This window comes from Bidens hawaiensis, unplaced genomic scaffold (genome assembly GCF_021521415.1).
Source record: "Bidens hawaiensis isolate Kalapana, Puna unplaced genomic scaffold, B.hawaiensis_p1.1 tig00066092_1, whole genome shotgun sequence".
Lineage (NCBI taxonomy): Eukaryota > Viridiplantae > Streptophyta > Magnoliopsida > Asterales > Asteraceae > Bidens > Bidens hawaiensis.
The window spans coordinates 38,082-55,073 of record NW_027501763.1 but is presented as its reverse complement, the minus strand read 5'-3'; the positions used below and the strand labels follow the sequence as shown (position 1 = coordinate 55,073).

At 36.3% G+C, this 16,992-nt stretch overlaps 1 protein-coding gene across 1 annotated transcript; it reads left to right on the top strand.

Moving 5' to 3' along the window:
* The first annotated feature begins 2,067 nt into the window (after positions 1–2,067).
* LOC143604644 (vesicle-associated protein 1-2-like) lies at positions 2,068–8,566 on the top strand. Its single transcript, XM_077081058.1, has 8 exons — positions 2,068–2,122; positions 2,476–2,546; positions 2,621–2,702; positions 2,770–2,885; positions 2,959–3,129; positions 3,744–3,995; positions 7,650–7,727; positions 8,381–8,566. Exons 1-8 carry the CDS (start codon positions 2,074–2,076, stop codon positions 8,486–8,488), a joined length of 927 nt encoding a protein of 308 aa, XP_076937173.1. The 5' UTR covers positions 2,068–2,073; the 3' UTR covers positions 8,489–8,566.
* Positions 8,567–16,992: the final 8,426 nt, after the last annotated feature.

Sequence of the window (16,992 nt, the reverse complement as noted above, 5' to 3'; positions counted from 1 at the left end):
ACAGTAATACGTATCTGCATTACATTGTTTTTTTTTATTTCTTTTTTATTTTTTTCAAATGAAGGTTAACAAAATATAAGAATAATAGCAAAATTGAAAATTTGAAAATATTTTTTATTTTTAATTAAAAATAATGTTTTAGGAGTTTTTAAGTTTTCTATATTTTAAATATGCCCACCGTTCAACGTCAAAACATTCTGAGGACGTTGTACCCTGTGTTTTGACTTGTCTTCTCATCCCAAAACGATCCACTATGAACGGTCTTGCCCTCTTACCAAGCATACCCTAATAGCCATGTACTAATATGACGCTAGTCAAGCCTAGCCTATAACCAGCCAAGCCTAGCCTACAACCAGCCAACCAACCCATATTGTTAACAATCCCTCAACTTTAAAAAACCTGGCTTTCAATTTTCTTTTGTTAGCCTATACCAAATTCCCCTTTTCCTTCTTGGTTTATTTTATTTTTCTTGTTAAGGGTTGGAGTTTAATGAAATTAGAATTGGAATTGAAAAATTTTCAGTCCAAATTCATGTTTGGTCGGTTAATTATGGAATTGGATTTGGAAAATTTTCATTATCTAATGGAATTTAATTTCCTTCCCTTACTTGAAAGATTTAAAAACATTTTATTGAAATGTTGAAAGATTACCAAAATGTCCATAAAAAGGATCCTTTTCATCCATGTGTTCACACTAAATCATCATTATATATTAAAGGAAAATCTCAAGCTACAGTAATTTTAGTGTAGGTCCAATCAGTGACTGTCATGTGGCAGCCACTAATTTTCTTTTTTTTTTTAAATTTCGAATTCTATTTTGTATTTAATGAATTAAAACTAATAATATTAACTAAAATGGAAGCTGATGCAGTGGTATTGTAGTGTTGTTGTAAGATATAGACCCGAGTTTGAATCTCCTTTTAGCAGATTTTGGTTTTTTTTTTTTTTGGTTTTTTTTTTGTTTTTTCTTTTGGCTTTTTTTATCAATAGAAATATATATTTTTTATTTATAGACTTCATATTAAATTAAGCAATGGAAAGCGTAAGATGGTGTAGTGGTAAAGTTAATTATTATAATATATTATGTTTTATGTGTGTCTGAATGGTTTTGTGTATGTCCGATTGGTGCAACGACGCACCAAGGTAAGCTCTAGTTATCATTATTTAAAACAGAAAAGTGGGATCAAATATAGTCCAAACTGTGCGACTTTTTTCCATCATTTGTTTATTTCATCGCCATTACAAAATCAAACATCTTCCTTTTTGCCATAGTTCATTTGTTTTCTCATTATTACAAATTAAATAAAAATTGTAGATCTGGCATCATCCATCTTAACCAAAAGTTGGTAAACTTTTTGCTCATCATCCCAGTTGCATAATTCATCGGAACAAAAAATTAAATTCATTTGCTTGCTCATAATTAATTTTGTTGTTTTGAATATTCATCCACTTAACATTTTTCTTCCCATAATCGATCGATTAAAAATTAAATTCAATTCTTATCATTGGAAAATTTGTTGCTTACAATCTTGATTCTCTTCCATGAGAACCGTTTAGGTGTTTCAATTTTGGGAGGGATGACTTACATGAATAGAAGGAAAAAGGGATTGGTTTTCATGAAAGGTAATTAAGCCATCATACATTTTAAACATGGCAATTCCTCCTTTATCAATGTATCAACCATACACCTTGTTAGTTTTCATAAGATTCCATTCCAATTCAAATTCAAATTCAAATTCAAATTCCCATTCCCATTCCTTTACAAGACATTTCGTAAATCAAACGATCCCTAGGGTTTCTTGTTTGCCAAAAACAAAATCATACCAACCGTTATAGGATCATTACGCTTTAACTTTCAAATTTCAATTAAAATCCCCATTTCCATTTCCTTGTCAGGTTATTCTCATTTTCTTTCGTTGTTCATATGCTGTTTAATTAATTTGTTAAAATAATGAGAGCGATTTAAGAGTTTTGTTCATACAAAATCAAAGTTTATACTAAGTGATTATTCGTGTTAGGGTTATTGTAATTGTAACGGCTGGCTTTGATTATTTTGTCTTGTTTGGACGCAAAGATGAAACCGGAACTTTTAGAGGTTCGGCCACGCGAACTTAACTTCTTATGTAAGTAAGCTCACTCTTTCTTTCCAGAAATATATTTCTCATTTCACTCATTACATAACACTTTTATAAACCTACCAAAGCTTTCCATTGAAATTCAGAAAACAATGCAACATTTATACCAATATGTATGCATGTATGTATACACACGTTTAAAAAAATGGTTGATGAACCATGCTGAGGCCTGATATTAGGGTAGAATTGAGTCATTGACTACAAAAATAAGCAATGTGGTTTCTATGTTCTTGTTTTCACATTATTCTTATGTTTTATATCACCTCTAGACAATAATGACCAGTCACGCTTTAATAAAATTTTATTTACTAACCATGTAATTTTTTATTCCACATGACCAGTTGAGCTAAAGAAACAAAGCTCATGCTCTGTTCTAATGATCAATAAGACCGATCAATATGTTGCTTTCAAGGTGATGACTACTTTCCATGTCTTCTATTTTCCTTATTAAAGTAAACTTAATAACCTTTTGGTTAATTTTTGCAGATCAAAACTACCAATCCCAAGAAGTATTGTGTCAGACCAAATGCTGGAGTTATGGATCCAAATGCAGCATGTGAATTTTCAGGTTTAAACTTGCTTACCGTATTTTTAACAATTTGTTTTTGTTAATAACTGTTGTTTACATGATGCAGTTATTATGCAAGCACCAAAAGTAGCTCCTCCTGATATGATCAGCAGAGACAAATTCTTAATTCAAAGTACTGTTGTCCCAGAGGGGACAAAGGAAGAGGATGTCACATCCAGCACGGTTAGTGTTTGTGTGTCTCATGAAGATTGGTTTTAAATTTTATTGTTAACTTTTTTTTTATTTAATTTATCAGTTTGTTAAAGAGGATGGTAAAATTGTTGACGAAAAGAGGCTCAAAGTGATCCTCTCCCCACCTGACTCCGCAGAATCATCACCAGTTAATAAACCATTAAAGCAAATGGACAATAATGAAACCAGAGAATTTAAAGATGACACGGTTCATAAAAGTAGCTCTCGTCCCATGGTAAGACCTCATTGTCGTTTTTGCTATGTATTTGATCTATAATGTATCTGATGTGTCAACAAACTCGCATGAACGTTGAATGAGTCGAGCGGGTCAAATGGGTTAAAAGCTGCCTAAAGTTTCATTCAAATGTTTTTAACCTATTAATTCAATTTGTTTAGAGAGATTTAAATCAATCTGACTGTATATTTTTTTAGAGTTAAATACGGTTTAGTCCATGTGGTTTGGCCTAAATAACCCTTCTAGTCCATTACTTTAAATTCGACTTTTTTAAGTGTAATATTTTCATTTTGGTTTTAATTAAAGTCCAGCTTACTGATCCCATCTAAATTTTAAGTTAACTTTTTAAAAAAGACCAAATCACCCTTGATAGTTAACAGAGAATGAACTATTGCTTTAAAAAGTCAAATTTATACTAATGGACCAAAAGGGTTATTTGGGTCAAACCTCATGGACTAAACCCATGCTTCACTCTTTCCTTTATTATCATTTTCCATACACTAATGTTAATTATTTGAGTAGATGTATTTATGGGAATTAAAAGAATATTTATACACTAATTTTTTTTGTTTTATGAAAATGGTTGGTTAATTATTGTTACAAGTTTATTTCAGGTTGTTGAGAGCATTGAAGTGCCCAAAAGAGACGGTGAAAATGTAGAGGTGACAAACAAGAAAGAATCTCACAATAAGAGGAAAGAGAAAGATGCTGTGAAAAAGATAGAAGAACTTGTAAAACCGAGCCAAGAATATGCAAAAGTAAGGAAAGAGTTCGTGCAGATAAACGATATAGAAGAGCTAACATTAGCCAAAGATGTTGAAGCGATGAAGTCAAAAGTCAAGGAGCTGGAATCAAAGCTTACCGAGGTCAGTAATTTCATTTTTTCATTGCTTGATATCAGTTTTGAAAGAATAGGATCGTTGCCTCTTTCATTTATAACTTCAGTATATATAATTACAAGCTATTTTAGATATGGATTGCATTCTTAACTATGAGATCTTTCTATACAAAATGTAAGATCTTTGACAATATTATCAATAAGACTATTACACCCCCGCAGTTGAAGCAGGAGGAGACCGTGTGCTTAGACTAGAACGAAAGTCTTCAAAGAGGACGCGAGGCAAACCCTTCATAAATATGTCAGCAATTTGGTAACGAGAAGAAACATGCAGAACCCGAACTTGTCCCCGCTAAACCTGTTCACGAACAAAGTATAATGTCAAGCTCAATATATTTTTGGTATGCGGATGCTGAACAGGATTGCCGGACAATTAAATCGCACTCACTTTGTCACAATAGACAAGAGTAGCACGTGAGAGAGGGGAATGAAGCTCGAGGAGCAGGTTTCGAATCCAACATATTTCAGCAACGGCATTTGTAACGCCACGATATCGACCTCAGCACTGGAACGTGAGATAGTGGGTTACCTCTTAGATGACCAAGAAATAAGATTGGTTCCAAAATAAACACAATAGCCAGACATGGAGCGTCTAGTATCCGGAAACCCTGCCCAATCGGCATCCGTATAAGCAAGTAAAGATGGAGTGGAAACTGGTCCGAGAGTGTCACCGTAATCACATGTTCCTTGAACCTACCTAATAATATGTTTCAATGCATCCCAATGAGCCACTCGGGGGGGGGGGGGGGGGGGGGGATGAATGAACATACAAACCTATTGGATGGCGTATGTGATATCCGGCCGCGTGAAAGTCAGATACTGTAAGGTCGCACTAAGCTTTGCGTTTGTATCAACGGGAGTGGAAATCGGTTTGCAAGATTCCATGCCAACTCGTTTTATAATGTCTTTTGCATAAATATGCTGCGATAGGAACATTGTGTTACCAGTGCGTCGTTTAACAGAGACACCCAAAAAATAACTCAAAGGCCCGAGATCTTTCATGGCAAACTCATTAGCAAGGCATTGCATAAGACGACGTTAAAGCAAATCTGTGGAGGTAATGAGAAGAATGTCATCAACATACAAAAGTAGATATGCGGTATGATTACCATCGTGAAATGTGAATAGTGAGGAATCACATCTACTTTGGGTGTAACTCGAGGTCAAAACATAATCGGTAAACCTTTGGTACCAAGCCCGAGGTGCTTGCTTAAGACCATAAAGTGACTTCTTGAGGGAGCAGACATGGTTGGGAAATCGTTTGTTATAAAACCCACTGGCTGGTATATATAAACTGTTTTGTTAAGCTACCATGTAAAAACACATTGGGGAAGTCCAATTGATGTACCGACCAAGATTTGGTAAGAGCAATTGATAAGACAGTTCGAATAGTGGCGGGTTTAACCACCATTATTCTTCGTATGACGTTCTTGTTTGCTTTTCGCGGCACCAATTCCCAAGTATCATTTTTAATAATAGCATTGAACTCCTTAGTCATAGTCGTACCATTCCGGTATGGTTAAGGCATGGATAGGGTTTTTAGGGATGGGAATGACAGTGCTTGTATTTAGGTTAAAAACTGTTTTGGTTTTGACTATGCCATCCATGCCACAAGTACGCATCGTACGAATAGGTTGTTGTGGCGTGGTGGTGGCGAAGGGGGATTAGGAGAATGTTGATGGATAAAAGGGGTAGGTGAATGTTCAGTGATTGGACTAGAGGATGAGGGATGGACCTGGGTGTTTGTGGAGTTGATTACAGATGGTGGCGTAGATGGTGAATGGGCTGGGTAAGGGTTTTGGGCTAGAGGAGGAGATATAAATGGGGTAACGAGGGTGGTTTGGGTAGTGATGTGGTGGGTTGGTGTAGGTGAAGTGAGTTGAACAGGTTGTGTGGGTATGGAGTTTGTGGGTTGGGCTGATGGTGTAGTGGGCATTGGGCTTGGGTAGATATGGGATCATATTAGAGGATAAGGTGGAGCGGACAAGAACTCATATGAGGGTCGAGATGGAGTGTTGGTGGCGAAGGGGAAGATCGTTTCATCGAACATGACGTGTCGAGAAATAATAAGTTGATTGTTGTGAAGATTGAGACATTTGTAGCTCGATGGTTGGAGCGGTAACCAAGAAAGACACAAGGGGTGGACTAGTTTCAAGTTTGTGAATGGTGGTGGAGGGGGTTAACGGGTAACAAAGGCACCCAAAAACACGTAGATGGTCATATAGTAGTTGGGTGGGGTTGGAGTATTTTAGTAGTTTGATGGGAAGAATATTAAGGGGATAGGTCGCCATGTCAAGGGCATGGTGCCAAAGGTTGGGTGGGTGGGAGAGAGGCATGAGCTAAGAGAGTGCGGAGGATATTATTAATCGAACGTATCTTACGCTCCTCCTTGCCATTTTGGGATGACATGTGCAGACACGATAAACAGAAAGCATGTCATTAGAGGCAAAAAATTGTTTAAACAAGCGAGGGAGGTCCACAGAAATTTGTGCGATCATCCAAAAATAATATATAGTACCGATGACCTGCGGTACTTAATATGGGGAGGTCCAATGATCGCTATGAATAATATCAATTGGCCAACATGTAAAAATAGTAGATGGAATAAATGGCAGACGCGTACACTTTCCAAACACACAAGATGAGCACACATTTTTATTCATGGTTTTATAATTAATAGAATAAGAACTTTTTAATGAATGTAGTAAATTGTGGTCAGGGTGACCAAGGCGATGATGCCAAAGTTCTTGTGAGATAGCAGCAAAACTAGATGGTGATTTGAGCCCGAAGATAAGTGATGGTAGGAGTGGACAGAGATCACCATTGCTGTTGCAACGGAGGATAGGGATTCGAGTCTTATAGTACTTCACAAGAAAACCAAAAAGGTCAAATTCTATAGAAATCCAATTGTTGATGACAAGCTGAAAAATAGAAATAAGATTTTTGATTAATTTTGGGGCATAAAGAACATTGTTTAGTTTAAGGGGGGGGGGGGTGAGGGTAGGGTTTGGTTGCCATAACCGGTTATCGGGATAGTTGTGCCATTACCAACAAGTATGTTTTGTAAGATGCTATTATTATAAAAGGATTGGAAGTTACCCGAATTATTTGTCATATGTGTAGTTGCACCAGTGTCCATGACCCATGATGTCTCGGGCTGATTAAGCGACATCGTATAAAGTGCCTATTCGATATCGGTCGGAGCATTGGCAGCGACATGATGTGCTTGATTCGGATGCGGGCCAAGAATTCCATTTCCCATTGGGCTAGGGGTTGTAAGTCTTTGGTATGTGGGAGAGGGGCAGGGTGTTTGCTCCATTGTATAGTATAGAGAAAAAAAAAGAGAAAAAAAAAAGAAGAGTAGAAGATGGTGGGAAAGAACAGGGGAGGATCGAAGCAGTCCACAAGGGAAAAGGCGGCTGCTAGGGTTTCTTTGATACCATGAAAGAATAGGATCGTTGCCTCTTTCATTCATAACTTCATTAAATATATTACAAGCTATTTTAGATAGGGATTGCATTCTTAACTATGAGATCATTCTATACAAAAGGTAAGATCTTTGACAATATTATTATTAAGTCAATTGCAAGTTTGATGAACAAAATGGTGTGGATATCTTCAGGCTAAAGCAACTATTCTACATCTATCAGAAGAAAAAAGATTGGTTACTCAAGAGAAGCACTCTTTACAGGTTGAATTGGTATGTGTTTTGTTCTCAAACCGTTTATTTATTTATTTTATAAAAACCAAGTTTTTGGTTTGCTTTCAGTTTTGTGTTTATTTAAAACAGAAAAAACGGGCCGAACTGAATTTATTGATTTTTTTTTAATTAGAATGTTAAGTGATTTATAAGAATTTAATATGTGATCCTAATATTTTAGCCCAAATGTGTAATAATCGGTTATTTTTAACTAATAAAAGGATTTAGACCTTTATTTTTTTAAGGCTATATTCATTACTTGGGACAGGGTTTTATTTCGGTCCAAAAATTGCAAGTCAAATGGTAAAACAGAAACAACAAACACCGGACGGTTTTGAAAAAATCAAAAATTGAATTATTGGTTTTAGCCCAAAACAAACCTATGCATACACCTATCCTCTTATGTTTTTATTGAAAGTAAATTAGTCAAATTGCGTAAGCGTATCAAGGTGCTATGCATATTTCTACCTGGTGTCCTTTTTAACACCTTTTCTCCCTAAAACGACCCATTTCAAGGCGATCCCTTTTTGCTCCGAACCTATTTTAACTCAAATCAAATTGATACTTTTTAAAGTGGCATGTTTTAAGATTTTTTAGTCAGACTGACTAAAATATTAAGACACAATTAATATATTGGCGGGTTTGGGTTGCAGGATTTGGTAAGAAGTAAGAGACACGGGGCTCAGCTGGGGTTTCCATTGCTGTTTGTTTTTATGGTGGGACTTGTGAGTCTTTATCTGGGATACCTGTTGCACAGCTGACTGACTCGCTGACCAACAAGTTGTATGAGGGTAAGAGTAGTAGTACCAAATGATTTAGACTCTGTAAATAAAGGGTCTAAAGTTTATGCTTTTCTTGTATTTGGATCCATAGACATGTTTAATGTTAATATTCTATTCTATGTTGGTAGAATTTTTTTCAAATCGATGCATCTTTTATCCAGCAACCTTTTTGTTTTGTTTTGTTTTGTTTTGTTATTTTTTTTCAACTAAACAAATGGTCATGACTTTTGAGCATATGGAAGTTGTACATCTATGTATTTGGTACCTATACAAAGGAAACATACTAGTATGAAACCCGCACGACGTGATGGCAGAAACAATTTACAATGCGATACTCGTTTTTTGTTAGTTTATTAATCCTCGTGATATATTGGTATGGTTTATCTATACCATGAGTCTTACAAATCTCAATCAAATTATAACAAGGACGGTTTATAAATCACAAAACAACACGTAATGTGTGACTGTTGTGTATAAGAAATACATAATATCCAATCATGCGAATGCCAAAGATATATAAAAGGGGCCACCTGTGCAACTATTGGTGTTTTATGTTCGGATTTGGGGAAACTTTTGTTGTCTATTAATTAAATGAAATGGTAGTGTTTTTGGTTTTGCAAACTGCAAAGCTAAGTTGAGTGTCGCGATCTTGTAGTGGATGGGTGTTTATCCGTGGATGGGTTATATGCTTTACTTTGTGATTAATTGTTTATGTAGATAATCAAATGATGAGGTCCATGCACATGCACGTGGGCTTGGAAGCTTCCAACCAATTTAGTTTTATCCTTTTTTTAATTGTTTGTTTTATTTCGTAAGTGGAAAGTAATGTTTGGGTAGTGGGGTGGTGTTTCTCAAATAAAGGATGAGTTGAGTTGTGCGTGGTTAAAATCCCATATGTAATGTTCTAGGTTAGTGGGTGGTTGAGTTATTTTTGCATATTTCGTTGTAATATCCTATATAAGGTAAATGTTTTGTTTTTTAATGGATATTCAGAAAATTGCTCCATATACTTCTCTCTTAATTGCTTTCTCGCTTCCTTCTTAATTCTACAGTTCATTGTTGTTTCTGATCTGACCACATCAATGGTATCAGAGGGTGGTGATCAATGGAAACCCGTATCAAGTCCAACTCTGATTTCCAACAACAAACCAATGACCATTTCGTCCAACATGACGAGATGCTCACCAAGATCTTGGCAGAAGTACAAACCCATACTGACTCCATGCAAAACCTGCGCTCCCAGACTCCGAGTGGGTCTTCCGGTGGGTTGGTCGGTTCCGGTCCACTTTTCGCTTCCCATACTAACCCCAAACCCTAACTTAAGCTCCAATTTCCCCGATTTAGCGGTGAGAATCCAAAAGGGCGGTTGTTCTTAGCTGATCAATATTTTGATTTTCAACAAGTTGTAATGGAAGACAGAGTGAAACTGGCTTCATTCCATCTGGATGGGCTAGCGTTGCAATGACACCAGTGGCTCACAAAGTTCCGTGGTCCGGTTTCGTGGAACGAATACTCTTGAGCCGTTTTGGGTCAGTTTGGTCCAACCGATTAGGAGGACCCGTACTACTACATAAAGCATCTTTAACAACGGTGCAATTTGTTCATTTAAAACGGTTTTAATAAAATCATTTTAAAAGGTAAACAATTTGTTCTTAGACATTGTCATGAGGGTTTGATTGGAGGCCACCATGGTCCGTTTTCCACCGCTAGGAAAGTTTTAGATTCTGGCTTTTATTGGCCATCGATTTTCAAAGACTCACACGAGTTTGTCAGACAATGTGACGCATGTCAGCGCACCGGTAACATCTCATCCCGTAATGAGATGCCCCAAAACCCTATTCAGGTTTGTGATGTTTTCGATGTTTGGGGCATTGATTTCATGGGTCCGTTCCCTTCTTCTCGAGGGAACCGATACATTCTCGTGGCTATCGACTACGTTTCCAAGTGGGTTGAGGCTCAAGCCTTTCCCACTAATGACGACCGAGTTGTTGTGGGATTCTTGAAGAGGTTGTTCAGTCGGTTTGGTACTCCCAAGGCCTTGATTAGTGATAGGGGCACGTACTTTTGCAATGCCCAGATGGAGAAGACGTTGGCACGGTATGGGGTCACCCATCGGTTGTCCACCGCCTATCACCCACATACGAGCGGGCAAGTGGAGAACGCAAACCGAGGCGTGAAGCGAATTCTGGAGAAAACTGTTGGCAAGAACCGAAAGGACTGGTCCGATAAGTTAGATGATGCGCTTTGGGCTTTCCGCACAGCGTTTAAAACGCCTATTGGGACCACACCCTTTAGGATGGTTTACGGGAAGGCGTGTCATCTACCGGTTGAGTTAGAGCATAGAGCATATTGGGCGTTGAGATCCGTTAATCTAGACCTGACCCAGCCTGCAAAAAACCGGTATCTCCAAATTCATGAGGTTGAGGAGCTGAGAGATGAGGCGTATGCGAGGTCTTGGAGTTATAAAGAGCGTACGGAGGCGTTGCACGATCGGAAGTTGAAGAAGGTGAAAGATTTTAAGTGTGGGGATTGAGTGTTGGTTTATAATTCCCGTCTGAAGTTATTTCCAGGTAAACTTAGATCGAGATGGGTAGGACCGTATACGGTCAAGGAGGTGTTCCCACATGGTGCGATTGAACTTCAGGATGTTGATGGGAGCTCGTGGAAGGTGAACGGCCATAGGTTGAAGCATTATATTGGTGGGCCAATTGATTTGGTTGAGGATGACGTGTTTCGCCTCGACATCTCTAGGTTGATTGATTTATAGGGATAGGACCTCGGGTGAATACCCGAGTGTAGAGTTTGTATATGTTTGTATTTGTTTTCTTTTATTTTTGTATTTTGAGTTGATTTTTAAGTTTTAGAGTCTGTTTGATGTCTGCTTTGGGTGCTTTGAATTTTGTTTTGCAGGTTTGGATGCAATCGTTCGTACTCAATCTCCATTCGGGCGAGAGTGTTCTGAGCTTATTTGATTGTGGAGGGGACCCAAAAGCTGCGGCCGCGAATGAAATGCTATACGGTTGCTTTACCGGAACTTGACTTACGAAGATCAATGCCATATTACCAGGGGAGTCTGTTCCATTTTCCCTATTTTTTTTTATTTCTGCTTTATTTTTGTCTTTTTCCTGTCTCACATTGAAGACAATGTGAAATTTAAGTGTGGGTATGGGAAACTGGCGTTTTTTTTTAAATAAATAAATAAGAAAAAAAAATTAAATAAATAAATAATAACTAAAAAATTGTCCCTTGAATTAAATATTTTGCAACAAAATGGAAAATGATAGAAAAATTGGGGATTGGTTTTTCAAAACTACTAATATATATGAGATAAAAAAATAGAAAGCGCACTTAATTTGGATGTGTCGGTAGGCCCAACCAGCCTTGAAAGGTTTCCCTTGATTATTATAAATATACCTATAATTAAATCATTAAGTCTTGTGGGTTTTCATCTTAGGAAAACAGAAAAACTGAAACGTCTAAGGTATTAAAAAGCACTAGTGTAGGTTAAAACCTTGTAAATCTTAAATTTGATTTCATCTACATAAGTAATGAGCATATAAATATATAAAGCTGAAAAAAAAAAGATCTAATAATTTAATGTGTCTCCCTCTGGAATAGTGACTTGGAGATGACATCTATGGATGAGGATCGATAAAAATAATAAATAAAATCCAACAACCTATGTGTTTTCTTTCGAGTTGGTAGCTTGACTGATAGGCCTCTAGGTGAGGATTAAAAGAACGTTCATGAGTAATGACCAACAGCTTACATGCTTCTCACTGGGCTAGCAACCACGGTGAGAACATCCATGGGTGAGGTCTAAGTTATGTTGAAATATAAAATTGCTCAAAATAATTTAGTATTTATTTATGAAGTTAAATTTTAATAGTTACAAGTTTTTAGGGTGCACTGGTAAAATAAAATCTTTATGGTTTTCTCTTTGCTTTAACATACCTGAAACAAATTAGGTGGCTTTGTGATTTTAGGTGTGAGACCCTTAGACAGAGTGTTAACTTGAACTTAATCACTGAATATGATGCGGGGCCTGATAGGTTGGTGGCTGGGTTTAAGTGGACAAAAATATCGGCAATCGCGGTTTCCGCGTTTATCTATTAATAATTAAAATAACCTAAATGTTTTGAAAATCAGTTTTCCGATTATGATTCCATTGCAAATAGCTTTTTCAGGGACGAAAAAGATTTAAGTGTGGGGATATTTGATGTTCGCTAAAATATACATATCATTTTATAAATATTTCCGACACTTTTAAGTTCTTTTGAGCAAAGTCTTTATTGAATATTATTAATATTTGGTTCACATGTGGGTTTAATGGTTTCTAGAGCCAATGAGCTAAAATTGAGCATTTTTACTAAACTTAAAACCGACGAATGAATGGTCGAGCAATTATTATATATTACTAATTTCTATTATTAAAAGTTACTATTATATATACCATTTAAAAAAAAAGATAAAAAAAGAAAAGAAGTTAACGTAACATACTATTAATAAAATAATAATAATAAATCAAGATGGTTATGTCATATCTCTACACAAGATGAAGCCCACGTGAATATGGTTCTAAAATATGCCCCACGTCAAAAAGGTTTTTTTTTTCTTTGGGCTAACTTTGACTCCAAGCAAGAAAGTGAATATAGTTATAAAAACCCTACGGCTAGATTTTTTCTTTTGGCAGGGGAGAGGGCCGCTACAGTTCCAAAAATACAAGTCAGAGAGGAGCAGACCCCTACGCAAAAAGAGAAGAAAAGTCAGAGGGCAGCCACAAGGAAGAAAAATAAGAGTGAAACACGCGTTGGTTCGCGTTGGGGTCCGGTGTCACACATACTCATTCAAATACGGTTCTCTTGCTTTTAATTTTATTATTTTTATTATGAACTTGGGTGTTAAACTTATTTGTTATTTTCTTGTTTTGAACATGATTATTGGCTAAAACTTTTTAGTTGCCTAGGCTTTGAATGAATATTTGTTGACTTTTGGTTTGCTTGTCGGTATTGGGTTATTGGTGTTGGACTAAGATTATTGTAATAGACTTTTTGATGTTTTTAAGATGAATGTGCATACTTATTATTAATTTACTTTTATTCAATTGTTCCATATGTGTCTTTGTGAAAGTCTTTCATGTGTAGACGCATATTAGGTTACCTACTATGTGTTTGTAATTAGTTTATGGTTTATAGTCGACATAATCCATAGGAACTATTGTTTGAGGGTTTAGAGATTTTAAGTGTTCTACCTATCTTGAAACTGAGAGGTAATAGATAGTTGGGGTTTTCATATTCATTAGGCGGTTTGGGTATAGATTACACGAGAGTGGATTTCCCCTTTATTGTGTTTTGATTTTTTGCTATCCTAAGTCTTTTTGAGCATCTTTAAGTTACTCCTTACGTCCCTTACACTCCCGAATGTATTGTGATTAGTGAGACTGAGAGGTGATCTAGTCATTAGAGTACTTTAATATTGTTGGAGAGACTGAGAGATAATCCAACCAATCGGTTTGCGTCATACGCCCCTTAGGTATTCCATTTAGGTGACACCCAGAGAATGATCAGGGATCCGCTAGGATGTCTAGGGCGTCGTATCTTTAGATCCCGGTTCCGTCACAGTTTCCATAGCCGATAAGCATCCAAGATTTACAAATAGGATTTCAAGCCTAGGTAACGCCTTTCTCATTATTGTCTTCGTCTAAGTTTTAGAGTTTTAAGTTTAATTTATTAGTTCACTTTAGCTTAATTAATTAGTTTAATGTCACACCCCGACTAGGTAGTTGCGGAAGCGTAATACGGGAATGTAACAGATAACACTGGTATCAACCACATTGTTTATAAAGAAATTCAACAGCTAAATTACATCATATTACATTGGTAGGTACTATGTTTACAAACTAGGTGAAAAACACATAACCGGTTTACGAGTTCCTTATTCAGTATTATATCAGCGTCTATTCACAGCTATTCAACTTTCCTTCTAACACCAAGCATGTAAGCAAATTATTCCACTTTTGCTTTACCTGAAAAGCATGTTAAAACGGGTCAACTACGTCTAGTTGGTGAGTTTCAAGTTTCACGAGTGTCAATGAAATCAGTACACGAGTTCGTAAATTTTACAGTGTGTATGTATATCTGTATGTGTATGATGTATTATACTAAGACACAAGTGAAACCGAAACGAGCTAAAACACATGGCCTCCACTGCCCATGCACTCCCGTTGGCATTTAACAGCCACTTTGCCCCAAGTATGTACTATGTCTAACACCACATAGCAGTATGTAAAAATATAATGACAATGTGCAACTGGGTTTACATATGTTCCGGCATACCCCTCCGGCTCTGTCAGTTGGGTTTGTCAAACCCATAGTACTATCCACACGTCACCGGCACGAAGTTAATCACTTGTGTTTGTGGGGACTTGTCAAGTGTTAGTACTTAGATAATCCACATCATCACACGTTTTCAAGTATATAAGTATATGTAAACATGCTTTTCACCCCAAAAGTTCGTAAGACAGTTTAGAAAGTGGGGGTCGTGAAACTCACCTTATCGTAGTTCGCACGGAAATTACGTATCAATAAGTCAGATGCCTCGTTTATAGCCTGATTCCTATAAACGGTATCGTATCGTTAATACTAGTACAGTGTTCAAGCTAAGTCGGGCTGTATAGATAATCTGGGTATAGCTGTTAGGCCCAGAACATGACCATAGTCTTAGATTGTGACGTTGTATACTATGAAATGTTTAAAACTGGATTTGGCTCAGTTTCACCGTTTCCCGAGCCTAGCTCAGTTGATCGTTTATACGTTTCGGGATTAGGTAAGATCACATAAAACTTAAGTAAATATATTGATTGATAAAATGATTTGATTTATGAAAGAATTTTAAGGTTTCAGTGTCTGGTTTGATCGCAGGGTTCGTTTCCGTTTTCACACGGGTTTGATTATACATAACACGTACAATCCATCCGAATTGTCCGGAATTCTCGTAAAAAGTTAGTTTTTATCAATATCATTCAAAAATATGATATTTGACCACTTTTGACATTTTGACATACCAGTCAGTCCGTTAAACACAAAACTGCCGGTTTCGTTAAAACAATTATAATTTAAATCTTTGATTAATCATAACTAAATATGTACTTATATATAAATTATGTAAATTTTTGTAAAAATACATTAAGACATGGAGAATTTTACAAAAATATTTTCAGAAATTTTATGATTAATTATTTATTTATAAAAATTCATTTAATAGGTTATAATCGTGTAATAAATGGCCCGTTTATATCAAACGACCTCCGAAAAATCCGATAATTTTTACCAATGGCCTTAATGTTATTACATAGCCCCTGCAAAATTTCCAGAACCTAAATCTTTTGACAAAATTCCTTTTTGTTCGTTTTTCGGCTGTTAAAATTAGGTTAAACCATGATTGCACAAACCATACTTAGGCATTTCCAATGATTACCAAACTTTACCAGTGATCTTACCATCACATATTAAACTCCAAAACCAAGTTTCATAATTTTTCAATATGTTTAGCTTTTTTTCCCAAATAAACGCTCATAAACGGAAATAAATTCACCAAATATTCTTCGTTTATCGAAAAATTACCAAATTTGAACAGGGACTCATTTATATGATCCCTAATGTTCCTGCAAGTTTTCACAAGCTAACAACAAGCACGTCACAACCTAATACTAAACAGCCCCTAAACGAGTGTTACGGGTTTACCTTGTCGGTTTTCGATGAATTTTGCTAGCTTAAACGACTTTCCGGGTCTCGGGTTGCAAACTCAGTATATCTACATATCATATAACATCAAACCAAGCATAAATCAGCCATGTAACAGCCTTGATAATTAGGGTTTCGGTTTTGGGTTCAAACCGAACTTTCTAACCGTAAAAACGTTGTATTCATGTTCTAATCCGCGTTTTTGACCAAAAAAGTATATGTTCCTGGTTTGTAAACATGTTTAACATCAAAACATGGTTTTACTTGATTTTTAGGGTTTTTGGATGGTTAAACATGTTTAAAACTAACTAAAACATGTTTATAAGTTAATTATATGAATCAAACTTGGTTAAATTTTCATAAAACTTGATCTTACCTTAGGGTTTTGAAGGAGAGTTGATAGAGCAGAAGTTGGAGCTGCTTGGACTTCAAATTTTATGAGTTGTATTGAATAAATATGCTTAAGGTGTAAGTTATATAAAGAAAATGTGTGGTATGGTGGCTGTTTCGATCGGAGCAAAGAAATGGCCCTTAATGGGCTGTTTTGGGCCATTAATTTAATTATACAAGCCCAAACATGAAAAGCCCACTTCAAATTTAGTTCGGGTTCGGTTTTTCGCAAGAAAATTAATTCGGGTGTGAGAAATAGCGCAAAAACGAGTGTTTTTCAGCTTATTTTTGTAAAATAAGAAAAACGTACTGACTCGTTGTAAAATTCCAAAATATTTTCACGGATTGATT

What these genes read in the sequence shown, in the direction of transcription:
- LOC143604644 (XM_077081058.1), top strand. Translation starts at nt 2,074, where the DNA reads ATGAAACCGGAACTTTTAGAGGTTCGGCCACGCGAACTTAACTTCTTA. An exon ending in TGCAGCATGTGAATTTTCAG is followed by an intron (nt 2,703 to 2,769) that starts GTTTAAACTTGC and finishes TACATGATGCAG; the next exon opens with TTATTATGCAAGCACCAAAA. An exon ending in TGGAATCAAAGCTTACCGAG is followed by an intron (nt 3,996 to 7,649) that starts GTCAGTAATTTC and finishes GGATATCTTCAG; the next exon opens with GCTAAAGCAACTATTCTACA.